This window comes from Gadus morhua, chromosome 6 (genome assembly GCF_902167405.1).
Source record: "Gadus morhua chromosome 6, gadMor3.0, whole genome shotgun sequence".
NCBI lineage: Eukaryota > Metazoa > Chordata > Actinopteri > Gadiformes > Gadidae > Gadus > Gadus morhua.
The window spans coordinates 15,635,840-15,663,113 of record NC_044053.1 but is presented as its reverse complement, the minus strand read 5'-3'; the positions used below and the strand labels follow the sequence as shown (position 1 = coordinate 15,663,113).

At 46.0% G+C, this 27,274-nt stretch overlaps 1 protein-coding gene across 2 annotated transcripts in view; it reads right to left on the bottom strand.

Moving 5' to 3' along the window:
- fbxl17 (F-box and leucine-rich repeat protein 17) overlaps positions 1 to 27,274 on the bottom strand; it is a 199,216-nt gene that overhangs the window by 101,820 nt on the left and 70,122 nt on the right. For both annotated transcript variants that reach the window (XM_030357699.1, XM_030357698.1), the window contains exon 8: positions 21,488 to 21,618. In XM_030357699.1, the coding sequence (XP_030213559.1) occupies positions 21,488 to 21,618 (131 nt within the window). The remainder of the gene's footprint in view (positions 1 to 21,487; positions 21,619 to 27,274) is intronic.

Below are 27,274 nucleotides of genomic sequence, written 5' to 3'. Positions count from 1 at the left end.
GTGCATGCGTGCGTGCGTGCGTGCGTGCGTGCGTGCGATAATGCGTGTGTCAGATCAGTAGGAGCAGGAGTTGAGTCTCTCTTCCAGAAGTGGTCGGATCTAATGAGCTTGTCTCTGTCGGGAAGACGTGCATAGAGACAACACAACAAGGCACTGGCTTCGGATACGCGGCTCTCATGCAACCGCAGAACTCGCCGGGACAACAAGCGGTGAATCAAGACAGGGAAATGGAGCAAAAAAAATAAAAGCAAGCCTCCAAATAATTAACTTCAAACTGATGCCTTCGGACAGCTGATTGTTTTAGCCTGAACCTACAGACCCCCACTCTGTTATTACTGCGCTCCGTGTATTTGTAGATACATCAACCTTAATACGGTCCTTTTAAATCTGGACAGAGTTTGACCTCAGCTGTCAGGAGGTCTGTTTCTAATATCGGGGTGCGGGTGGGGAAACGGTTGAGCGGTAAGGATCAGCCCAAGGTCAACTTTCCAATGGTGGACAAGATTGCTTGTGAAGTGTTTGATCAGCAATAGCAATTATGAGACACTGGGTAAAGAAAGCATCCATCCCATTTAGAAATGTGGGATTGCGAATGCAGAATACGTAAGTGATGCAATCGTTGTTTCTTTAATTTAGTTTATTGCATGTTTGCTTACTGGCCAAAGGCAACATGAACCTACTATCCTTGGGACGAATAATCATTGTTTGTGTCAAAGCATCAACTGTCGACAACAGCCGTTTCATTTTCACATGAGATTGTATATGTTTTAGGTCTTCATTGAGTTTTCCATATTTCTAAAGCCGCTTTTAACATTTGACGGAATGCTGCTCTTTCCATGGAGACGTCTCAGTGACATCTCTCTTGATGGAGGTTCCTGTTTCACACGGTGACTAGACACCCCCAACCGAGATAGACTCCAAACTTTGCAAGTGACATGTTTGACGCGAGGCCTTTTGAAGTATCAATCTCACGTCGGAACGCCCCCCCCCTGTTAGTTCAACACTGTTCCCCGCTTAGACGACGAGGGATACTCCTGAATAGACTCCAAACACGGTCTGTGGTGTCTGTCAGACGTGCTGCGGTGTGTTCACCAGAGTGATGTCAGACATCATCGAGAGCTCGCTCCGGAAGCACACTTCTCAAACACGCTTCTCAAACACTCTGTACACAAAGGGGATCTCAACCCATACATTTGATCGCCAAATTATGCATCAAACCACACACACACACACACACACACAGACACTCCGGCACGCAGACTGACACAAACATACACACACCCACAGACATGCACACATAAACCCAGTCCTACCCAGACAGTATGTGTCTGTGACTTGGGGCTGACTCGGGTCTGGCGGCTTTGATCCCATTGGCTGCAGACGGGGGTCCTTTTGTGGCCATACAAATCTCGAAGGCCTCGTAAAGTAACATCAAACAACTCGACAAATAGGATAGGAATCTGCACCCCCCACCCTACCCTGGCACACACACACTATCAATATCGAGTCCCACAGACATCAAGAGAGGGGGAGAGAAAGAGAGAGAGAGATAGAGAGGGGGTCTTTTAATTAAGCATGCCCTTGGCCCCCCTTGGGCAGTGCTAACAGGATGCATCCATCCATCCAAAAATAAAAAACACACATACAAACACAATCCTTCTTCCCTTTTCTCGCTCCTTTCGTTATTCTGGGTTCTCGCAGACATCGTACCCAATGGGGGATTAGTGTGTGTGTGTGTGTGTGTGTGTGTGTGTGTGTGTGTGTGTGTGTGTGTGTGTGTGTGTGTGTGTGTGTGTGTGTGTGTGTGTGTGTGTGTGTGTGTGTGTTACTCTCGATAAGTCTACGTCTCGGTTATGAATGAGATCATTAGCCTAACAAGGTCCTCTGGCAGCCACTATGTGCTCCTTCCGCACACCCTCTGTCTGACACTCCATCTTTATATGCGGACACCCTCCGACTAGACGTTTGTGGCAGTGGGAAGGGATTCCTCATGGTACCTAATGCAGCTACAATTAGAATGGATGCAGAGCTCACACAGAGCTCTCGGAGGGTCTCTGCCCCCGAATGCAAACCTTTAAAATGCTTTCTGCCTTCCTGTAGAGGGTGGACCAGATGATTCAGCGATGGCCTTGAGGTGGGCCAGGATTGTGTAATGCTTCTTAACACTTCTTTAACACAGTTTGGCAGACCCGTCGTTCTTTCCCCGTTTGCATGAAGTATTCAATTTTGCTGTACAATAAGACAATAAGGCCAAATGCTGTTGGCCTTATTGTTGTGTGCTGTAAGATATGAATAGAATAACTTCATTGTTGTATTATGTCTGTTTAGAATTATGAGATGTTTTGGTGTAATATGTTAATGCCCATTTAATTTTGGTTTATTTTGGTCTGTCAAATTAGTAAAGGGGGAAATATGTGTTTCTCCTAATTGCTTTTATACTGTTGAGAATGGAACATTGTCAACAATATGTTTAACCAAGGTGAGGTGCCCTGCATGTAAAACAGGAAAAGGTTACAAAAGTCATCCTATTAACCAAACCTGCAACTCATGACTATATCCAATTGACTGAGTCTTAATTGTCTCTGACCAGTGTTTTGTTTTCAAACATTGCCATTTTCCACATGTCATTTTCATTTGCCCATCTGTCTGAACTGTTAATTGCTGGTGGAAAGAGGTAAAACTGAACTATTCTGAGCAATTGCAACTTTAGCAGCAACACATGCAAGCACAGACACACACACACACACACACACACACACACACACACACACACCCCTCTCTTTCACACATGCACTCTCTGACTTCTCCCTCGCTCACTACTATCTTCCAGAGGTTAAACAAAAAAAGGGGAATGCCAAATGCCCTGAAGGTGTCAATCACTCCATTTCCTCCATCCGCTCCCACCATCTCCTCTTATTCCCTGGAAAAGCCTTCTACCTCCACAACGACTTTGGGAAGAGTGCACCGATTCAGCAGATGCACATAAATTCTGGGCCTCCTACTCCGTGGTTTGGTTGTGATCCACGGACGGCCGTGAGGCCAACTCTACACAAAGAGATGAGAGTCTGCTCTGAATTACAGGGCAAAGATCACGGCCACGGCTTAGTAAAGAATTGGTAAATTGCAGATCTCTTCACTACATTTCAGTACCGCATTGTGCAAGTGTGTGTGCGTGCGTTTGTGCATGTGTGTGGGCGTGTGTTTGTGTGCTCGACGTGCGTGCGCGTGCGTGCGTGGGAGAATTTGCCCTAAGAATGAAAGCAAATTGTGGATATCTAAAAAGATATACACTGAATACAAACATATATACAACACACGACATTGCAATGATATATCCGTGGATTCTTCTTCTGCCTCTCTGGAGGAAGCGAGGCACTAGCGACACTCCAGGCATCCACGACCGCCATCCCTGATCCTCCAAGCGGAGGAGGAAAGAAGTCAGCATGGGTGGAGCGCAGAGCGAGAACATCCATGGTTACGATTAAACGCCCTGGGAAGGAGTGACGACGCCGGGCACGGCGAGCGGGCCAGCCGCGTGCGACGCCTCACGGAGCCGCCGCTGTAACCCCAGCGCAGCCAGGCTCGCACATACACGCTCCAGGGCACGTCAAGGGGCCTATTCATTTTGTGAGCGTGTGTGTGCATGTGCATAGACTTGAACACACACACACAAACACACATCTCTTTACATTAGCAGACAGACATCCAGTGATCAGTTAGAGCTGTCCTCTGGCTATTACTGGAGACAGCATGTTACAGATTGCAGCTGGTCTCTTGCCTTTTACTCAACCTTGCTGTTTTACCCACTGCTCGCCTCTTATAGAGGAAGCGAATAATTAATAACTGGTATCATTCCAATAAAGCCATTAGCAATCAAGGCATTAGTTAAGCCTCTTACCCTCTCCCCCGCCCTCTTCATTCACCATCTTTCTATTTTCCACCCCCCCATCACATCTCTCTCTCTCGCTTTCTCCTTCTCTCCATCTCCCTATATCTCTAATAAATGGATTGCTTGAATGTAGGGTATTTTTGATACTAAAATAAGTAATGAAAGCTATATATATACTATGAACACTATTGCCACGCCTCAATTAATTCCAAACATCAAATTGTGAATTAGGTTGCGTTACACAATGTGAAGATATATTTGAAGTTCTAAAATAATCTGTAACACTTAATCATTGTTCAGCTAATCGTGTCTTTGTGGTTGTGAGGAATGCCAGCAAATTGTTGTAAACAACTTTTGCATTTCCCCTTGTCCTGAAATCGATGAAAAAACAGTTGTAATGGCAGACCCCTGAAAACAGCCTCGATCTCTCTTGCGTTCTAATAGTTACGTGTATTGATTCCGGAGGCTGGAGGTATTTATACCAGCGCAATATGGCCGTGAACAAAGAGCTGCTCAATTAAGACCTCATCCATTATTCACATCACGTTCATTTCCCCAACTATGTATGGACAGCCTTGAATTAAGACAGACGGACGAATGGACAGACCACAGAGATGAACGATTTGAATATTTATTATGTATTACGAGCAGTATAGCCAAAAGAGAAATGGAAAACAATTAACAAAAGGTGTGCTGATTCAGTCAGTGACTCTGCATGCTTCAAAAAACACACACACACACACACACACACACACACACACACACACACACACACACACACACACACACACACACACACACACACACACACACACACACACACACACTGTGGACAGTATGTGAAAGTATACTCACACTAATAGTCCACCCTATCATAGAGCTTTTAGGGATAAATTGCAGTCCCTGAGGGGAGTTTGCATTAAACCCTTAGAGCAGCGTTGGGACAAGCTTCCCAGAAGGACTGGGAGAGAAGGCTGTGCCAGTATCTGTGCTCTATTGCTGTACCCACGGGGGCCCCGGCTAACCGTACCACCACCACATAGGGAAAGTTACCGCTACACTGCTTGTCCCAATCTAGCATCAAAAATCGCTACTTATTGTTGGAAGGATTGACATATTTCCTGGATGCCCAGGGTGAAAGTCTGTCAGATGGACTTTCCTATGTAATTCCAAATTGTTTTATTTTATCTATATTCTATTTTTTGTAATCTTTTTTTTTTTTATCCCCAAATGTATTTAAGGAGGTAAAGCAGGTTGACGGGCTATCGAAAGGTTGCTAGTTCAATACCTAGCTCCTCCTAGCGGAGTGTCAAGGTGTCCCTGAGCAAGACACCTAACCCTAACTGCTCCCGAAAAGCTGGCTGTTGCCTTGCATGATTTCCAATGCCGTTGGCGTGTGAATTTGTGGATAAATGGCTGAATATAAGGCAATATTGTTGTTTGCTTTAAGTGGCCGCTGGTCAGAAAACGATTAATAAATGTGGTCGAACTACCATGTGTATACCATTATGTTATTTTTATTCCCATTGCACTTTGGAGGTCGATTTGGGTCTTTATGTGGACTGCAAAACAAAATAATTATTCTGAAAGCAAAAATTAGCTATTAAGGTTTTAACACACCAGAACAGATCTATTTTTGTCAATCAAATAATAATAATCAAGGTCAAAACCTTATGCATTACAAAGAAAAGTAATTATAATTCAGAAAAAATAATTGCTTTAAAAGTTTTGAGAGCAAAGGACATGTATTTGAACTCAAAAACAACCTTTTCGGCTGCATTTCCCCCCTTGGTCAGACTCTGTAATGGTTTGCTCTTGGTGCCATTTCTTCCTCTGCATTTAGTCCATCCTATCAGGGTAAGATTTGTGTATCCTTGTTTGCAAACAAAAATAAGATACTGAGACAAACAAAGCTGAAAAGTTTGAAGGACAAAAAAATGAGATGCAATCAAATATTACATAATCGAGATCAAAAGTATATGTATTTCAATTAAATTATTCATATTTCAAGCAAACACACAATTGCTTTAAATATTTTCGAGAGGGGAAATAAGCTTAAATTCTGGATGCATATGGTTGTCTAATTGGCTTGATATCGATGACATCTACCGTGCGTTTGTGACGTAAATGTTTATGGTTGCGAAGTAAAACATTTTGGTTGCAGATACAAGGCAGTGAAACCATAATTAAGAAATAAGTCCACAAAAATACAATGGTTAGGACGACTTTTTTCCCTACGTAAGCCAGTATGAGAAACAAAACGCATTTGCCTTTTTCCTTTCAAATGACTTTCTGAGGAAAAGTCTTCCCTCTCCCTCAGTGTATGAAGAAGTCACAGCGGAATGTAAAAAAAATATCAAAATTGATTAGGCCCATTAAATCACCACAAATTGGCATTCCCCCCTCCCCGATGTTCAGGGTCGGCCAACCCCCACAGTACAGTGGGTACGCCGCATGCCAGGCGGTGATGCAACGGCATCTGTTATATCTCAGATCCCGGTGCATGTGGGATTGTTCTTGAGTTACGGCCTGGGAAGGGGCCGTCGGGCTGGGCGGACGTTCCTTTAAAACAGCCGGCGTGAAGCAACGGGGAGAAAGTTTGAGGTAACACGTTTACAGTTTTGTGTTAACATCAGGCCATGGAAGCGGTGATTGCAGCCCTCCCACCCCAACCCCCCCACCACCCCACCCCGCACCTTCTTATCGCCCCTTAGGGCCTGACAAACCTCTTAGGCTGATCAATAATTCAAAATGCCTGCTCATAAAACTGTACATTTTGTCATGAGTTATGCAAGATGATGTTATATACCCATCAACGCTCATTAAGCATTGTACACAGGATGGTCTTATGGGTGGCGGTCACATTTCAAAAAAACAAAAAACATCATGAAATGGGTTAGGTTTTACATGTTGTACAACTCGGATGACTACGCAACACACAATACACATGCAAATTCGGAATAAAAAAGGGTGTTTAGGAGAAGCAGGCTATGTATGCGTAGCTTTTCAACTGTGCCCCTCTAATACAGGCTGGGAGTGTCTCTAATCAGACATCTGGGTCCAGCGAGATAACGCCCCAGGTTTGGGACCAAACTAAAACGCATTTGTCAAACTTTGGACGCCGGGTGATCTTTTCATTAAGAGAAGATCTGCACCCTGACATTTACAATGCCCGTTAAAATGAAGATGTATTGCATATTTCACGAGGTGGCAAAAGAGACATCCATCTCACTCCTTGCCCAGTCACTGTCTCTCTCTCGGTCTGTCTCTCTCTCCCTTAATGAAATGGTGTCCAGTTAGAGGCTCACTAATTTCAAGCGCACTGCACCGTCAGCCAGTGAGAGGTATATGCTAATCCCCCGTTTTGAGGCCTGATGGAGTTTTTTTACGAGGAGCGATAAAAGTATTTTGGGGAAGCTCACTCTGTCAGGTTCAATTGCTCAGAGTGACGAATCAGGCAGAACAGTGATATCCCATCTGCTGTGTACACAGGATGCGCCTTAATGTTCAACGTGAAAAGGATGAAAGCAGTCTATTTGATGCTCAATACACCCAATATTTGTTTGCGTGTGTGTTGGACAAATTACACCAAAGCATGTTCATACACAGAAGAATGGACCGATCATCACTCATCCACTCCCACGCAATATTTACGATGTTTAGAAGAAAGAAGCACATGTTTTACACTATGAAATCAGAAAAAAGCTTTTCCCATTAGTTTATATTTCTCACACTACCCTCTTATATGAGGAATGCCTTTCAACCAGTTTTCACAGCTTAAATATATCCCATATAAACTAGAAAAATCTTGTTTTGTGTGTGCTCTAGCCATAAATCACGCAAAACGTCCAACACGAGGAAGCTGTGAGAATTGATCTAACAGCTACCACACTACCAAGTCACTCTTACTCACTGTGACATGTCAAAGAAGACAGAGACGATGGCGTGCTAGGTTGGAGGAGATCAGGCAGTAGAGAGGGAAAACAATGAGAGAATAAAACACATTTAAGCTTACCCCAGGCACTGGCAGCACAATGTGACAATATCTCAAGTCACTTTGGCTAACAGTACCGACTCAACCTTTAGCACATGCTGGCTAACCATGCCTCAGCCAAGCCTCAGCCATTTCCCCCAGACCCCTCACCAGACCCCCGCCCTCTCCCCGCCTTCTACACCTCCTTAACCGCACCCCGAAAGCCTGCCGTCAGCATTTACTTCTTTATGAAAGGCTTTGATAGAAGCGTGATTTGCATGATTGCGTTTTCCATACCTAGCATGAATAGGCCAGCAGGGATGAATAGCTAATAGCCTATCAGAGTTAAGTAGCCATCTCAACTGGCCTTCACATTACAGCTCCTTCAATCGGCTAATGAAACAGCTCTGGCGCTCTCTGTCGTTGTCTATATCCCAGCAACAACACCCCCACCGCCAGCGCCCCCTTCCTCCTGGATCATCAGGAGGATAACCAAGATTATGACAATAAAGAAAATTGCATAATATTCTGAGACTGATGCCTCTGAAACTATTATATATGCTTTCTCAAAACGCTCGGGAAAATATAAAATTGGATGTTTTCATTGTCTCTCGGTTCATTATAAAGTTTGACAGAAAGACTTTTCTAGTCCAAACAACAACAATGCTTGTGCCATTTGTACCATTTATTTTGATACACTTGATCCATAGCCATACGAAACCCTTTGTGGTTGCATAGGTTATTTTGGATGCGTTGCGCCTCTTGTATTAAACACCTGAAGCTGCGGTATTGTAAGGGCCCTGCTCAGTCCTTGCTCGGCCATATGGAGAGATCACTAGAAGGTTCAAACCACGACAAACATTGGACCCTTCTTTGATCTCCATTTTGGACCAAGTGAGGTGACGACTACATTTCTCTCTGTGCAGATTCTGGGCACCGCATTTCCTGGTTCCCACCAGCCGGTAACGCCATACGCCTTCCAAGTACTTCATCTGCTGATCTTTTCCCATCTGAACCTTGCACCTTGTGGTGGATTTGTCATGGTCCAAAGGTATTTCCATCTGGTGTACTCTCATGGGTACTGGGCCACCATGCAGTTTAAGTATTGCAAATCAAGAAGTTGGAACTGTACACCTGCAAAGAGAACACCCGTAATGACTTTTTATTTTACCCTAATCGCAACATTTCCAATGACCAAATACGACTATATGTGACACATTTCCTATTTAAAAAAATAACCACAGAGCCGTTCTCAGCATGGGCCTTATTTCAGAGCTGTGGCCGTGCATTTATCCATGTTCATGTGGTGTTTGTGTGTGGTCCGCAGAGAGAACAGGGCCCATTTGACTGCCTTTCGGTGCAGACGTGCGCATTGCTGTGTGTTACAACAACCGCTTGACTGCTTTTCCCATCTGGCTGAGCCAAAGGAGCGAGGGAGGCAAAGCTTCATACCACAAGGTCAAAAGATCGAAACCACACTCTTTATTCATATTTTTTTTACCCTCCTCGGGTGATATCAAGCCCTTATTTTCCCCACCTTTTTTACTGCCTCCCGCAAGGCTGAATTTCCGTAATCTTCTGAATCTGCTGCCAATAGATTTCCCACCAGAGTTCCCACTCTTATTGAAGATTCAGCAGAGGAAACAGAAAGTACTCCCTACCCTGATGCAAATACACAAGACATACATACACACACATTCACTTACCCACATGCGCATGCAGCCACACAGATTCCCTTTCAAAGTGAAATGAAAAAAGATGTCTCACACACACACACACACACACACACAGAGCTCTAGAGACCGTCTTTAATAGTCTTTGGCTTCTAAGGGCCGGGACAGGGGCCTGGAGCAGAGGGGAGTTTAAATAGTGATCACTCTGAAGAAAAGTAGGAGAGCGCGAACCGGGGAAAAGGGGTCCAAGAACGGAGCATATAGGAGCCAACGAGAGAAGTAAAAGACGGTGGGGGGGGGGGGGGGTGGGGGAGCATAAGTATGCAGAGAAAGTGGAAGATAGTGAATGAGGAATAAATCAAAGATGCAAGAGGACAGCTGATGGCAAGTGTCGTCCAGTGAATAACAACCCAAAAAAAAAAGGTGTCTAGGAAGGGTAGGAGGCGGGAGGTGGGGGGGGCGGGGGGGTTGGGAGGGAGAGAATGTATAAGTCTGAGCAAATAGTTATTACCAGTGTCTGAAGGGCGGAGGCGTGAGCTGAATAGACGGGGCTTTGAGGAGCGCCGCCACCTGTGGTGATCGGGGAGCAGCGCTGTACGGCCCGGCAATCTGAGTAAGGCTTAGTGGCTAATGGAAGAGGACCCCTAAGAGCACAGGTCTGAGGTGGGGGGGGGGGGGGGGGGGGGGGGGCCGGAAGAATCACCAAAAATGACACGAAGGGGAACGAACATGACAACGTAGGCATTTTAACATGCCCCAAGATCCGACCGCCTGAGAGCGTGGTCCGCTCCGACCGACTTCTTGTTGTTCCGACATTTCCCTGTTCATCGGTGAAGGGTCAAAGCAAACACTTTGTCGGGCCCTGACATTAGATTTGGTCATTGCGAGATCATCACAACAAGTCCAAAAATGTCATCTGTGAGGATGTTACATGGTATATCAAAATACTGAGGATGCATTTCACCGGGTCCTACGTTCTGGACCAGATGTCACAACGTCAATGAAGTGAACGAAAGACAGTAGTAAAAAAAAAATACTTTTGAGGAATTCACTTGAAAGGACGTCTTTAGCCAGCACTTCTAATGCATTCCTCATAGCACCATGGGTATAGACAAACGGCCTGGTGAACGCCTACCAACCCTAGAGTACCTGGAGCCCTGTCCTCCTTCTTCTCTGAAGGGGCAAACAAAAAGACTATTACTCAAAGCAGGAATCGATAGAGGATCACAACAGCTGCACTGCAGCGCAAGGTGTGTGTTTGGCCAGGGGAGTCCAGCCCTGTCCACCACAGCAGAGGCCGCACCAAACACCAGGCACTGCGAGAGATTATCTGAATGGGTTCTGCACCCATATGCGGTCTGTTGCTGAATCACACAGGAAAAGATGAATCCAAATGAAAGTCTGATGTGTGTGTATTAGCATAGAAAAGCGATCGCACACATGCATAACGGAAGAACATAAGGCGATACAGTGGTATCGCCTTATGGTGGATACAAATATTGTGCAGATGTGCACGCGTCCAGGCACGCGCACACACACACACACATACACACACACAAATACACTCACCTCTTGAACAAGTCATTGAAGAAATCTGGGGACTTCTCAGCGCCAAAGCGGTTTGGGACCGAAATGAAATGTCATAAAGTTTTAAGGGGAAAGCATGGCTTCTTCCACAGAGTAACATGAGGTATCTCAAGGGTCTCTATGCATCATTATGTTCCAGCCCAACATTAAGTCACAGAATCAGATGGTGTCTCAAATCATGAGACCATATGCTATATCCTGGGCAAGAGAGAGCAAGAGTGAGAGAGAGTTGGCCTTAGCCAATGGGACTGAGTGACATGAATGCGTGAATGTCTGTCTGTGTAAATATGTGACCGACATAAGTCTGTGTCAAACTATGAGCTGCATGCTACTACCAGTGCTAATGTATGGTCTAATTCCCTGAAGTACAACCACGATAATATAGTTAAACAAAGTAACGTTCGGAAGAGTGATGGATGCAGGCCAAAACACACAAAAAATTACCACGCTACACGCCAAAACAGCAGACGCACACAAACGCACGTGATGCGACACACACACCAATACATAGAGTAGGTGTGACAGTCAGCAGTATGTTGAGTCCCTGGAGTCTCTAATGTACACCTGGTGAACAACAATGGCTGCTAATAACTACAATTAAATCCCTGATTCAACTCCGTCGGGGAGGAGTGTTTAAAATACCAATTTGAAATAGTAAATCAGCCATGCAGCATTAAACCTTTCTCCACGCTCATCTCTGGAGACTTGTATACTAAATTACACAAAACACACACACACATACACACAGGTGTGCGCGCCAAACAGACACAGAGAGACACACACACACCGCAACGTTCCAGCAGCCCCCCTGGGTGTCTCCCCCCTGCCGTGATACGTATAATTCCCTTTCTTCTCCTTCGAATAAAAATTGACCACCCTCCTTTTATTTATTTCTCTTCGCCACCGAAAAACCACCAACGACTTTATTAATCAGTGCCTCGCTGCTCTGCATTAGCATAAAAGTGTTCCAGCGCTCAGAGTCCCTCCTAAGAAGGACGCAAACTCCTGATGCACAATTAGGCTTCTAAACAATGGAAGCTAATTACAGCGCAGGTAAAGTGCGACCTGCAGGGAGCCGCTGATCCGGGGGCTGGGGGTCCCAGCTGCGGACCGCGTGGGACCCAGGCGGTGCCTGAACGGGAAAGCAGTGAATTAATTTAGGCTGGCTTCATTAAACTCTGCTCCGCTGGCCCAGTGTGGAGCTCTTCCTCTGCCCCTCCCAGACCCCTTCCACCGGGGCCGTGGGGACGCGCCATTGGGGGTAAATCATCCCGGAAAGGAGGAGGGTGGGGGAGACGGATGGATGGTGCAAAAGGAGGAGAGAATGAAGGAGAGAAATGATGAAAGAAAAAAGGAAAATGATGAACAGACAGACATACATGCAGGCTGACAGACTGCAAGAAAGAATTACATTTTTCAATAAACAATGAAAAAAGAAAGACAGAGAGAGGGTGTGACAGACAGAAGACAGAAAGAAAGTAAATGTACGAGAGGAAGAAAGAGGAGGAGGGGACGTTGCGTCAGTGGGTAGTCGGGCATGGGATGAGCGGATGTGGTGAGAAAGTGCATCAATGCGTGGTGAACGTTCAAATTGATTATAATCAATTATAATAACAGTCGCAATTTCAAACTTACAATACGGTATGTAAACACAAATTAGCTGGAAACGTAGTGTGGTGCTCATTGTTTTGATTGTGTGCATGCTAATAATACTGAATCCGTATTTACATAATGAATCTCAGCAAAATAATCAGTGATAAAATGACAGATTGCATAATTGCATTGAGTAGTTTGGTCGATAATTTAAGTTGAATCGTTGTGAGATAAAAGGCTTGCACCCGAATAGAAAGGATACAAATAGAGGTGAGAGACAACGGAAAAAGCAGGAATCCGAGGAAACAAAGAAATAATGGATTTTAATTCAACAAAACTCTTGAAGAGCTTAGATATGACCCAGGTAAAGCCATGTTTCCTAAGTGTCCATGCATGCCTTCGATGACAAAGGAATGATGGCTCTACAATCCTAGATCAATTTTCCTTTTTCTGACACATTGCGGTTAAAGTAACAATGAACAGATATAAACTGGTATAAACTGGAACGTATAAACTGGGATTCAACCAGAGGCCAGAGGCCAGGTCTCCCTGTAGTGTGAAACAAGGGCAGGCTGGCCCCAAGGTCTCTTTACCATTTAGATTAAAACAGCATCTGTCTGACCCTCACTATGGATAACCATGACAGGCCACACCCCATACTGTGCCCTGGCTGTAAGCACAACCCACACCAAACCAGCAAACAAACACAACGTATACCTAAAAGTTTTCACAAGAACAAAAGAGGGGCACTTACTGACTAACAAGGAGCGTCATTTAACATTTTTCACTTCCAAATAATCCCACGTTATATTCCGATGATAATGGATGGCGTTTTTAGTTTTTGACACACATACCTCATATTGTTGAGAGAGTGCCGGCGAAGCGCATTTCTACTGCGACAAGGTAAAATCTGGCAGGAATATAATATCTAATGGAGGCAAACAAATCATAACATTCTGAAGAAGGGTTGTGTTGACGGCTAGCTAAAAAGGCTGAACGAGTAAATTACTAATACAGACGCATCGGGCATCTTGACAGAAGAACCATCAGACACTCCATGGCGTCAGTCCTGCACATTGTCACACTCTCTGCCTTAGGTTCCTCAAGGGTGCGCATCGTCTTCAAGCCAACAGAGACTCAGAGCAAAGAGCCTCTCTTTCTGAAAACATTACCTACATGCTCTGCAGATCTCAAAGTTTGAGCGACTCAAATCACTTGAGCACATGGCCCATAGATCAATTGTCCAGGTCTTTGGAGGAGGACGGCTCATTCACATTAGTTTCCAACTCAAGTCAGAGAGCCTGGAACAGGACGCTCCAAATGGACGTTATTAGTGAGAGAGAGGGCGGGACTTCTAAACCAATTACAATTAAACAGAGAGAGAGGGAGAAACTTCTGATGTAGGGATTTCCGTTTCTGATATATATTTTGGATTTTGCTTTGTTAATATATAAAACATGTATTCTCCTTGTCTTTGTTGTTATTCTTGTCAAGTTCCTCCGGGGATTGCGCACCGGCATGCACAGTCTGTAGAACACTGTAGCCCCAATTAGGACTTAACAAGCATTAGTCTCAGTTCACTACTCTGATGACCCTGTCTCCTATGTTGATCTAGGGCAAGGTACCAGTAGGCGGAGTCAGGAAACTTGTCAGCTGATGTGGTGCACTGGGCCAGTAGGGCCTGAGGGATCATAAGGTGTGCCACCATGCCATCAGTAAAGTAGCGTTGCCTTCACACACACGCAGGTTGAATTCTGGTCCTTCTGTTCTGTTGTGTTCAACCAACACACGTTCCATTCATATGCTACACACACCGCACGATTAAACAGTCTTTGGGTTACAGCATTACTGTTTAATCAGAGTGAATTCAAACACTACTTTATTTATGGACTAAAATAATGTGAGGACTATGATTACAGAGCCTGCCCCTAACGCTGCATATCCACAAAGGCTTTCAGAGACAAATATGGAGAGCTAATTTGTGCAATAAAGTGAAAATGCTGATCTTGTTAAAGTGCAATTTGACACGGGGTGAATTATTCATCGTTCTTAGAACAACCATCTCATTACATGCTCCTGATGACAGAGCTGTTGGTGGATAGAGGAGAATTATAAGGACGAAGAAGATGAGGGAGCTGAGGATGAAGGGTGTGTTCTGTTTGTTTGTGGTGTCTGTGGTACACAGTAAATGAGTACAATGCATAAATGCATCAATATGTCTCAGAATCAAATTTGTATATATATATATTTTTTTTTTTTAATTACACAAATGGTCTGAGCCGAATATTAAAAGACAAATACTAATATTTAAAAAAAGTGATTACGACAAAAGGATGGGAAATCGGAGAACAGTCTACCCACATTTAAAAAAGGAAAGATGAAAAGGGTTGAGAAAGAAAGTTGTACAATCACATCGTGTTTCAGTCGCCTTATCCTTGTTCTGGACATTTCTACAAACCCTTTGGGTAGATACAACTACAGCAAAATCCAATCCAAAGATATGAATGTCTTCCATATCAATTCTAATGTCTCCCCTAATCATCTGCCAGACTGATTATTGTGTTAAATCTTCAGCCATTGCTTGGAAATAGCAAGACAGATTGTGAACATATCAATAGAAAACTTAATAAGAGGGAGGGAGTGATGTCATTGCAGGAAAACGAGACATTTATTTATTGCCATGGTTCAAGAGCCCTGGATTATGTTCAGAACCCATTTATGAGACACTTTTCAGATGGCCGTCTTTGTTCACACAGCAAGTGACAGTAATTCTAAAATCAAATCTTTGTGCAATCCAAGTAATAATGTCACAAGTTTGCCTTCAATCATTTGAAATTAAAAACTTCTCCACTGTAGGACTGAACATAGTATTGAGACATTAGTAGTTCCTCAATAAGGAACAAGAACAACATTTACCACCAACGAGATGCTTCTTTAACTTGGTTCCCTGGCTCAGAACTCCTGGGTCAGGCAGCCAACTTGTATTGTGCTGTGGTACGATGTGAGCAAGATATTAAGAAGCCAGACTGACTCTGCTTCCTCCCAGACCTCTCCCTGAAACGGAGTCAGAGTTACATTAACATTTCCTCGAAATGCGATCCACAAAGCATCAGGTTGTGAAACATATGGGGGCAAGCTACACAGAAAGAATCTACAGTGCAACAAAAGTAAGTGCAAGAAAAAATGAAGCAAAAAGAAAAAATCCCCAAAACCCGTAAAGAATCCGGTAGAGACGGGATTGAGACGGGAAGTGTTTTTTTAAGAACATTTCCTTCAACATTTGATGTTCTAAAACGACGACTCAAGCAGGCTGAAGTGGCAGCCTCTTCAGGGGGAGGCGGGAGACGCCGAGGCGTGGCGGGCCTGCCGCGCCAGCGGGCTCCCTGCCGCCGCGCTCTCCCGGATCCAGCTGTTTCGCCTTTCAATGCGTCTCCGCGCCGCGTCGCAAATGTCGCCTCTATCGGCGATGCAGATCGGGGGCGCTGGGGTCTGACGCCGCCATTACTCAAAATTAATAACCGTGGCAGCCTGTTTATCAGAGCACACTTTTCACCCGTGCCTGCCAGAAATAATCACCTCGGTGTTTGCGCGCGTGTGACTGAGAGCGAGAGTGGACGGACGAGACATGGTGGAGATGGCGAGGAAGAGGCAGAACGTGAGTTTGCGTGGTTGGTTGGAGGTTGAGGGGGGGGCAGAAGTGAATGAGAGATTGAGTGTAAACCCAAAAAAAAGAATAAGAGGAAGAAGAATACGAAGATGACAAGATGAAAGCAAAGAAGGCCGGAAAGAAAGTAATCAAGCAAAACAAGGAAATAACTAAATGGAACCCACGGTGATGACAGACAAGCCATTAAATGGCTGGGGGATCTGTTTTATGTGTAGGTGTGGCTCCTTCTTCGCTAATCACTCCTCCGCCATCAGACATTATTACTTTCTGCCTTGGCACCTTTAATTCCTTTCAGATTCTGCACACAAAGCAACACTATAGCTTCTTTTTTTTTCTTCCCGCTACCTCCTCCTGTCTCTTGTGCATTCACTCTACTAAGCAGGACTTTAATCTCTGCTGACAGCGGAATCTGCTCCGACAAAGCAGAGCAAATAAAGGGAAAAGCCCCGGGTTTTTGATCTACGCGCCGCACTGAGCGCAGCGTCGAGACCCGCTCTGACTCCCAACAGCTGTATGGGAGGCAGAGCGGCGAAGAGAGACCGCCGCGGGAGAGAGAGACCGAGACAGAGAGATAGTGGGAAGAGAGAGAGAGTGAGTGGGGAGAGAGAGAGAATGAGTGGGGGGGGGGGGGGGAAGAGAGAGAGAGAGAGAGAGAGAGAGAGAGAGAGAGAGAGAGAGAGAGAGAGAGAGAGAGAGGTCATCCCGGAAAGGAGGAGGGTGGGGGAGACGGATGGATGGCCTCACAGTGTGTGAGAGAGAAAGTTAGAGGATGAAAGACGGAGAGGGAGAGAGAACAAGAGAGACAGACAGAGGGAAAAGGGAGAATGGGTAGCACAGCGCAAGTGCTGAGTGTGCCCTGTCTGGTCTGCGTTCATTCAGCCGCAGAGCGAGCGCGTTTGGATCCCTCAGCCCACGACAGCTGCCGTCTGCCGGCGGACACAATCAGACCCGGGGATCCTTGTGACTTTGCGGTTCTGTCTGCAGCGCTCGCTCCAGCAACAACCACACACACTTTGACGTGTTCAAACCAAACAATATACAAGCAGCACCTTGGTTATGGCTCGGATTGGACGAGGACGCAGCAAGACATGGCGCCCTGCTGTACATGAGGACGGAGTAGACAAGGACGGGCCCCAGGACAGCTGTCCTCAAGATTTGATCTGAGAGGTCGGAATAAGAAAATGAAGGAAAACAGACCTCGAACAAGAACGAGACAAGGACAAATGTCCATCACTCCCGTGCTCACGCGCAGCTGACATTTGTGTTGGCATTTAGAAAACACGGGCAAACAGCAGGATACAAGAGGAAATGTTAAAACAGTGCTCTGGACAGTAATATAAGGGGTGACGTCCTAGTGTGGTTGCGCTCTGCGATTTGACACCTTAAACCACCCCCCCAGGCAGGGGTCCAGCACCTCTCCCACAGGTCTCTGATCTCTCCCACCGGTACACCACTATAATCAGGCCAACAGCTTTAAGCCCAAACCAATTTGTTTCTTGTTTTGGTTTTTTTTTTCGTACAAAATGAGTTACTGCCAGAGAGTGTTGTAACCACAAGACACCGGGCCGATAGACAGAGCGTGGGTAAATAGGAGAAAATGAAAAGTAATGGTCCGCATTCCACACATCCTGCACTGCAACCAATCAGGTTAGGGCAGCCAGTGGCTCTGCAACACATTATCGATCACGATGATGCATTATATTATCGGAGGGCTCTGGGGTTAAACTCTTTTCCAAGCATCGCTACAGCCGCCAGCTGGCTCGGTAGCACAGGCAGCTGTGAGCGGGCCCCTCGGCACGCCATCCATTCCTCCCGGGGCTCCGGATCGAAGCAGCAAGTGTTGTAGGTATGGGGTGCGTGTGCAAGACATCTTTCCGGGGCGGGGGGGAGAAAACTACACCCTTTGTTCTGGGTTATTAACAAACGTTGGGTCAGAGAACCCTCCAGCTCACCGCGTCCCCCCACCCTTCCAGACATTTTTCATCAGTTTTTTCATAGAGAGGGGAGAGAACAAATGTAGATGAGCCAAATTGGGCTGTGATTTTTTCATGGAGAAAGAAGCGAAGATTAAAGGGAGCGAGTGGCAATGGACAAGCTGCCTGAAATGAGAGATGAATTATGGAAAAAAGTGAAATTAGGGAGATAAAGAAACAACGAGAGAGAGGAGAGAGGATAGAGAGAGATAGAAATTTTTCCATTTTCACAATACTTACAGCCATAAAAACTAAGTACCTACTCCAGCCCCAGTAGACATGAGTATGATATATGAAATATAATGGTTTTGCAACAAAATAATAATAATTTAAACTATAAATGTGAAAAACATCTGCGAAATCTGTTACATAGAAAGATTTTGAACATGAAAATAGATTTTGTGCTATCTTTGAACCTCCATTTTACACTTTGTTCTGAAAACGGAGAGCTGCCCTATTCCACTTTGATTCGGGGAATCTCACACTGCACTTTCAACAGCAATCATCCCAGGAGAAGATACCGAAAATAACATGGCTGCTGTTATTCACCAGGAAAACATCACCACCACTATCCCCCCCCCCGGAAATGATGATGACCATAAATGGGCATCCTGCTGCCGCAATCAACAAAAGGAAGTCCAAATTCGGTCATCAACATTAAACATCAAGATGCTGGTTTTTGTGTTATTTCTTACGGGTGGCTGGGTGAAAGGGAATATGGTTCAAAAGTGAAAGAGGGAAGAGGCCGAGGGACAAATAGTTCACCTCAGAGAAGAGAGCTGAGGGTCGAGGGAAACGGCCCAAGCTGTTGAACTCCCACTGCGCCTGCTGGCTCCACTAGCCCCTTGTTGAGGGACAAATTGATCCGGGAAATGAGGGGTAATTTCCCCTACCTGTTTACAGCATGTCATCTCTTAACCAATACCCCTTCACACCCACCTCTCCAACACGGTTGCCTTGGATAAAACACTCTGCTCCTCACGGTCTCTCTCACGCACGCGCGCACACGCACACACACACACACACACACACACACACGCTGTTCCAACCTCTGGTCTTCCTGCGTTCCCACAGCACACACTCCTGCCCTGCTGTCCTCTCCGTTGGGTCCCACAGTGCGTGTGGTGAGGTATTAAAGCAGCCGTTTCCTAGACTGTATCAACATGGAGGCAGCATAGGGAGCAGCCAGTCGGGGGTGAGAGAGAGAGAGACAGAGCGAGAGAGACAGAGCGCGAGAGGCAGGTGTTCAGTGGCTGTAACAATGTGGACCGGATCAAACAGAACTACCCAGAGTACCTGGGCACTGAAAGGGGGAGAGAGTTCAAGTGGGAAAGAGGGGGCGTTGTAGAGAGCGATGTTGGGAGATGTAGAGAGAGAGTTTGAGAAAGGGGCAGAGCAGGTGGTACGTAGAGAGAGAAAGAGTGATGATACGAGTGAGAGGTGCAGAGAGAGATATAGAGAGATATAGGAAGAGAGAGATGTAGAAGTAGAGCAACAGAGAGCAACAGAGAGAGATGGAGAGAGGAAGAGAGAGAGAGAGATTGAATCTCGACGTCTCCCATCTGTCTGTCATGCCGCAGCTATTATGAAGCTCCTCTAATCTACCGCTCCACAGGGCGGGATACAAGCTTCTCATTGGACCACCTCAGACTGGGAGAGGTGTGGTCTGCCTGGGACCGGGGTGGATGAATGCAGGAGCTCCAGTGGGCTTGTGGATATGGTTGTGTATTATAATGGCGGCACAGAGACACGCACACACTGGCGCTCTAATCCAATAACTCTACAAAACAGCCACATAAATCCAATGAGGAGCACATATACTTCTCCTGCCCCAAAACATACTGAGTAAATACCATTATTATATCAATGCAGTCTGAAATCAATGCTGTGCTGTGTGTGCGATTATTTGCGTGCGATTGCGTATGTGTGATTGCGTGTGTGCTTGTGTGTGCTTGTGTGTGTGTGTGTGTGTGTGTGTGTGTGTGTGTGTGTGTGTGTGTGTGTGTGTGTGTGTGTGTGTCTATTCAATGGGAAAAATGTATGCGTGTGCAGTGTTTCTATTTGGATACCTGTGTCTGTGTGTCTCTGTGTCTGTGTGTCTCTGTGTGTCTCTGTGTGTGTGTGTGTGTGTGTGTGTGTGTGTGTGTGTGTGTGTGTGTGTGTGTGTGTGTGTGTGTGTGTGTGTGTGTGTGTGTGTGTGTGTGTGTGTGTGCACGCTCCCGATAAAAGCAAGGACTTGATAACACCAGGCACTCCACTGAGGATTCTCCAGACTCCATGCTTCTTCTGATTGAAGAGAGAGGCTGGGATGGTATTACCATAGCACATGGCAACAGTAAACTCAATAATCCACATGTGTGTAAGCACGCACACACACACACACACGCACACGCACACATCCCTGCGTCCATTGTTGCTATGCACCGTGGCGAATCCAATATTGTGTTAACACTCGTAAGTCAGGATGGGAGGGCAGTCGGCTGGGAAGCCATAGCCACGGCCATAAATCAATAGATTAAACAGAAACATATGAATAAACCACCATACAATAAATACAAAAAGATGTGGTTTACACTAGCCGTCACACGCGGGCCCTCTAGAGGGCCCTACCCCCCCGTGGTCCTGGCAGGGGAAGACGCTGTGACGGCCTCACAGTGAGCGAGCAGGGGCAGAGCCAGGGGCCGAGAGGAATAGCTTCAGTTCTCCTTGTTGCAGCCTCTGTCATTTAGGCTGCCGATTGCCCTTGCTCTCCCAGTGTTTTGTGGGCTGTACAAAATGCATAGTATTTTTGTGTTCCTTTTTTCACACTCATTCTATGATTGAGTAATCGGCAATCAGCAATGTTGTCGTACTCTCGATCATCATTAGGTCGGCTAAAGCACACATGATTTTCTTCAGGTTTTTACCTTAAATTGGCTCAAGTTAAGGTCCTGCCTTGCAATAATGTACGTGAACCTTACAAAGTATGTGCTGGCACAAAAGGCATTTGAAGGGATACACTACTCTCTCTGTGTGTGTGTGTGTGTGTGTGTGTGTGTGTGTGTGTGTGTGTGTGTGTGTGTGTGTGTGTGTGTGTGTGTGTGTGTGTGTGTGTGTGTGTGTGTGTGTGTGTGTGTGTGTGTGTGTGTGTACCTGTCATTGATGCTCCAGTTGAGGCAGAGGTTGAGTGAGCTGAGGTTGTGGCACTTCCTCACCACCTCCATCACCGTCTCATTGTTGAGCTCCGAGATGTGCCGCAGGTCCAGGATGCTCAGACTGCGGAGCTGTGCGGACACAGAGGGAGCCGAGGGGGAGCACGTTAGAGCCAGGGTGAAAGAGCACCAGTCAAAGACAAGATAGTCAAAATCGGAACGGAAATAAAAAGGAGTGCAAAGACGGGGGGGGGAAGTAGAACTCGTGGTAGTCGTGTGGTGTTAGAATAGAAAGTAAAAGTGAGCGGAGGAACAAAACATTTTTTGGAGCTCTGGAAAAACTTCTAATAAATGGACTGTGCAGCAGAATGCATTAATAATCCATGCATTCTCAAATGTACAACATTAAGCGACAAATGTGTTTTCGCATTATAAAAATAACTAGGAAAGTGTCCCTCGCCTGGGGCCAGTGGTGGAAGATGTGAGATGATCTTTTATCTTTTATTAATCCCTCCATCCATCCTGGATTCCTCTAAGGAACAGGATTTGATTAATCTTCCTGTAAAAGATATTCACTTCCACACACACAGCACATCTCATTAACTCATACAAGTTACTAGCGAGGTCCCCAGGTATATATTCCAAGACAGACACTTAAAAATACAAATACACACAAATAATTACCGCAAACACACACACACAGGCATTTGCACAACAGACACTCTGTCAATACGTGTGCATACACAAAAACACATAAACACACACACACACACAAACACTCTAGGGATGCAGGATAATAGCGGCGTGACACTGGAGGCGGTCGCCATGGTGAGGGGAGCGGGGGGTGTGATGGTCGATGTCACGGCCAGGGCTAAAGAGCAAACAGTCGGTGTTGTGTTTAGATGCGCGGGAGCCTTTTGTCCCGACATACATGTAGCAGCGTGAGTACACAGGGAGAGCGAGATCTGAAAAGATCACTGTGAGCATTAAACACACATGTAAACAGGCAGATTATCTGTCCCCACATACTGGGCCTTAACGCACACTGGCAGATGCTGTGTGGGTGTTTGTGTGTGTGTGAACGTGTGTGTGTGTGATCTCATGCGCTACTGAAGTGACTGTACTGGATGTAAACAAAGCAGAACAAAAGAGGCACATTGAACCAGAATAAAATGTGCTATCGGAACTAAAGTCAAGCCTGGTTGATTTTGAAGATAATTTCAGATTTGTGTCATAGATTACATTATAAAAACACTCAAGTAGAATAATTAGAATTAGCAGTAGTGATACTGGAGGTTTAATCATGGACTGTTCTAGTTTCAACTTGGATATATGTATTCACATGAATAGATTAATGATTCATAAACTCCTCTGCACTAATAATATATTACTAAACTACAATATATTTAGGCAGAAAGTACTGTAATAGACATTGAACAGAGACTTGTAGGTCAAGAATACAGCAAGCACAAGTACGGCAAAAGTCCTTAGTTCACTGTACTATCGAATGAAATACAAAACCTTTATGTATATGCATAAACACACACACCCCCGCAGTCTGGCAATATCACACACATGCACATAAACTAGCCTTTGCCCCCATGGCCAGTTCCAGATCGAAGTGCTAAATTATTCATAGAGAATGTCACTGATCAGGTTTGTGTGTGTGTGTGTGTGTGTGTGTGTGTGTGTGTGTGTGTGTGTGTGTCTGTGTGTGTGTGTGTGTGTGTGTGTGTCTGTGTGTGTGTGTGTGTGTGTGTGTGTGTGTGTGTGTGTGGTCGTATTGTTTACAAAACAAAGGAACTGCATCATAATGAGAACCTGGATATAGGTGACCATGTCCCCAGGACCTTTGCTATGTTAATTAGAGACACACACACACACACACACACACACACACACACACACACACACACACACACACACACACACACACACACACACACACACACACACACACACACACACACACACACACGTACACACACACACACACACACACGTACACACACACACACGAGCAGACACACACGCGCACACAAACAAAAGAAGAAGAAAGAGAGGATCATCAATATTCCGTTTCATTTAAATTTATCTGGGTAAACAGTCTGGAGCATTTTTTTTAAAAGCTCAACTTCAAGAGTAGAATATGGTCAAAAAAAAAACAACGCTTATCTCTTCTAAAAAAGGAATTACTTTCTACTACAACCAATGGAAAATCTGCCTTTGGTGTAGTCAACCAATGGGAAACTAGGCCAACAACCCTGAATTTTGATAGGTCGAGATTGTAGCTAGGTTTGGGGGAACTCCGAAAATCTGCAGAGGATTGCATGAATCTAAGCCGAGACATTTTTGAGACCATTAATTTGTGAGTCCATCAGTGAGATCTATGACAGGAAAATGCTACACCATTAAGGAGAAATATATTCTGAGTGAAAACATCTTAACCCTCCACACACACCAGCCTATGCATGAAATAAAAACAGGAGGGGAACCTATTGGAAATGAGTTATACATCCAACATGTGACAGGTTCTGGGACCCTTTTCTCCTCCTGTTGTTAATCAACCATTAATCAGTCCCTTCATGCGCTGAACGTATTAATGCACCTCTGCTTATTAATCATTTCCACTCCTAACACAACAGATTTTCTAGCCATTCATTCCCAAATCGGATAGCTCAGAAAGAGGGATCAAACAGGTAAGGAAAAATGTGCAGAAGGCATATTTACCAAAAGGGGGAGGGTGGGAGAGAGAGTCAGAGAAGGGAGCGAGAGAGGGAGAAAGAAAGAGGGAGACGGAGAAAGACGGAGAGGGGAGAGAGAGAAAGAGACAAAGCGAGAGAGGAGGGATAGAGAGAAGAGCTAGAGAGAGACGGAAACAGAGAGAGGTAAAGGAAGAAACAGAAAGAGAGGGCTAGGGTTAGGGGTAGGGGTGAGGCTCTGGCAGTTTTTTTTTCTCGTCTGGTTGGCAGAGGTCTGTAGTTAGGCAGAGTTTGTGTCCTCTCTCTCTCTCTCGAGCTGGCAGCTGGGTAATTATTCACCCTCTTAAGAAAAACACCCCAAAACTGAAAAACACAGATGCTTCTGGGACTCTTCCATAGCCCTGTGAATGTGCACGTCTGAGCACACACACACACACACACACACACACACACACACATACACACGCACACAGCTAAAAACTAATAAATGAATACGATTACAGGAATCATGTGTAAACAGATGGAAAAACATAGGTTAACGCAGAGAAGTAAACATGCGCGAGTAGAGAAATGCAGCGCTCCTTAAAATGGATCAAACAAAGTGAGATATTAATATTATGTACTATTATTTTTGTTGGACAATTTGTTCTTGTGTGTCGATTATGTACAATCTACTCTTCAGCTCCTCAGTTGCTGTGTAGACAACTTGTTTAACAAGCAGTAATAACTTCAGATTTGTAGTTCACCGCAAGTTGTTTTAAAAGAGTTAAAGCCTAAAACACTGTCATGACAGTATACATGACTTAATATATTTGCCAATTAGGACAAATGTATTGCAAACATTGTATCTTTTTGTTTCACCTTCCAGTAAAACTAAAATAATATAACTAGATTTTATTAACTTAATACTTAATAGTATTGCACTTGCATCACGCATCATTAAATCCACCACCACACCATACACACGAGCTGGGTCTTGGTCAGTAGTGTCTCACTGAGCTGGAGACTGTTGTTGTGTTAAGACGTTTATTTTGGTCGACCACAAGATGAGAGAATCATCTTTTTTAAAAGCCTCCCTTTGATTGAAGGGTCAGGGAGAAAACACTTGAAGGCAGTTTGGATTAAAGAAAACAAAGGAAATGTCTTCAGAAGGTACACTTTCCTCTCAGCCAAGCGCAAGACGTTGCTGTAAGTTTTGGAAAGGTTCATTTGACAGCTAATTACGTTAATGTATGTCAAGGTTTGGCTAACACACAAGAGTGTGTGCAAGTGTTGGTGTGTTTCTGTGTGTGTGTGTCAGTGCAAATTTGTTAGTGTGTGTGTGTGTGTGCTTTTGTCAGTGTTTGCTTATGCCCATGTCCGTATTTTTTTTTGCAGATGTTTTTGTGTGGGTAAGTGCGCGCCTGTGTGCGTGTGTGTGTGTGTGTGTGTGTGTGTGTGTGTGTGTGTGTGTGTGTGTGTGTGTGTGTGTGTGCGTGTGCGTGTGTGGCTGGGTGGGGATTAGTGTGTGCGAGTGTGGGCTAGTGTGTGCTTGTGTTTGTTTGTGTGCGTGCTTGTCTTCGTATTTCTGTGCTTGTGTGCGTATGTGTATGTTCGTATGCGTGTGTGTGTGCGCGTGTCTGTCTGTCTGTCTGTTCATGTGTGTGGGTGAATGCAAGTGTGTTTGTACTTGCATGACACTATAGGAAAACACCTACAGCACGTCAGCAGCACTATGCCAAGGGTACTTTGATATAACGACGCCCCATCATTACACCATGTGTTTACACAACGTCAGGCACGGAGATGCCAGGCAGGAAGTACAGCATTGCTGGGCCCTCCCTTTTGGGATATGATGTCATGGCGCACGTCCCCGGGCCGGCGGTGACCTTCCAGCCTCATCGTCCCCCCGTGACAGCCTCTTGGATGGGGCCGGGTCAGTGCGAACAGAGCCCCCATTGTTGGGAGTCATTAGTGTCATAAAAGCTGATGAGGGGAAAATATGATTCGCTGTTTCATTGAGGCTTTTAATTCATAACGGCAGAAATAAAGTGAGCGGGTTTGTGGACGGTAACGAGGCTGCTTTCTTAAAAGGTGAGAGACACGCAAATGTGCAGACGTGGAACTACCCCACGCATGCACGCACGCACACGCACACACAGGCGTTGAAACACTCTGAGGTACTATGCACTGTGGCATCCCGCCACGTGGTCCTCGGCCTGGACGGGCCCGGGGTACCGTGGAGGACTGGATATACCACCCCCACCCACCAGCCGGCGACGGAGAGCAGCCCTTTTGGCTCCCCAATCAGGGTGATTGGGGGACACCTGGCCGAAAGCACGGGAGCCATCTTAAGAGGAGGACCAGCACAGCACAGCACGGGTCGGGAGCAGGAAGGAAGGGCTCGTGGCAGTGAGAGAGCCTAGAGGCCCACGGAGGCTCTAGAGACCACGTCTCCTTCTTTGATTGTTTGAGTTAAGTTGATTGTTAAATAAATGCCTGCCATGGCTTTAACCCCAATGCCGAGCGAGTTTTGTACGTGGATTCCGGCTCAACCGAGCACCGGGATACCACACTTGGTGGAGAATGCAGGCAAAACGAAGGTCCCACTATGGCTCCCCGGTACAGACGCCGCCGCCGCAAGGGACGCCGCCGCCGCCGCAAGGGACGCCGCCGCAGCCGCAAGGGACGTCGCCGCTGCCGCCAGAGACGTCGCCGCTGCCGCAAGAGACGTCGCCGCTGCCGCAAGAGACGTCGCCGCTGCCGCAAGAGACGTCGCCGCTGCCGCAAGAGACGCTGCCGCCGCCGAAAGGGACGCCGCCGCCGCCGCAAGGGACGCCGCCGCCGGCGCAAGGGACGCCGCCGCCGCCGCAGCGCGAGACGAGGCCGCAGCGCGAGACCGGGACGTGACAGTGCCGTCGACCTACGCGGACGTGGGGACGGGCCGGCCCTGCATGCTGGCGACATGTTGGGCAAAGGAAGCGTCCGGGTGCCCAACCGTACCTGCGAGAGTGATGTCCAAACAGACGCAGGCCATAGTGGACACTGGCAGCATGGTCACCCTCCTCCGGCCCGACCTGGCGGGGGGAAGGGAAGGGTCACCAATG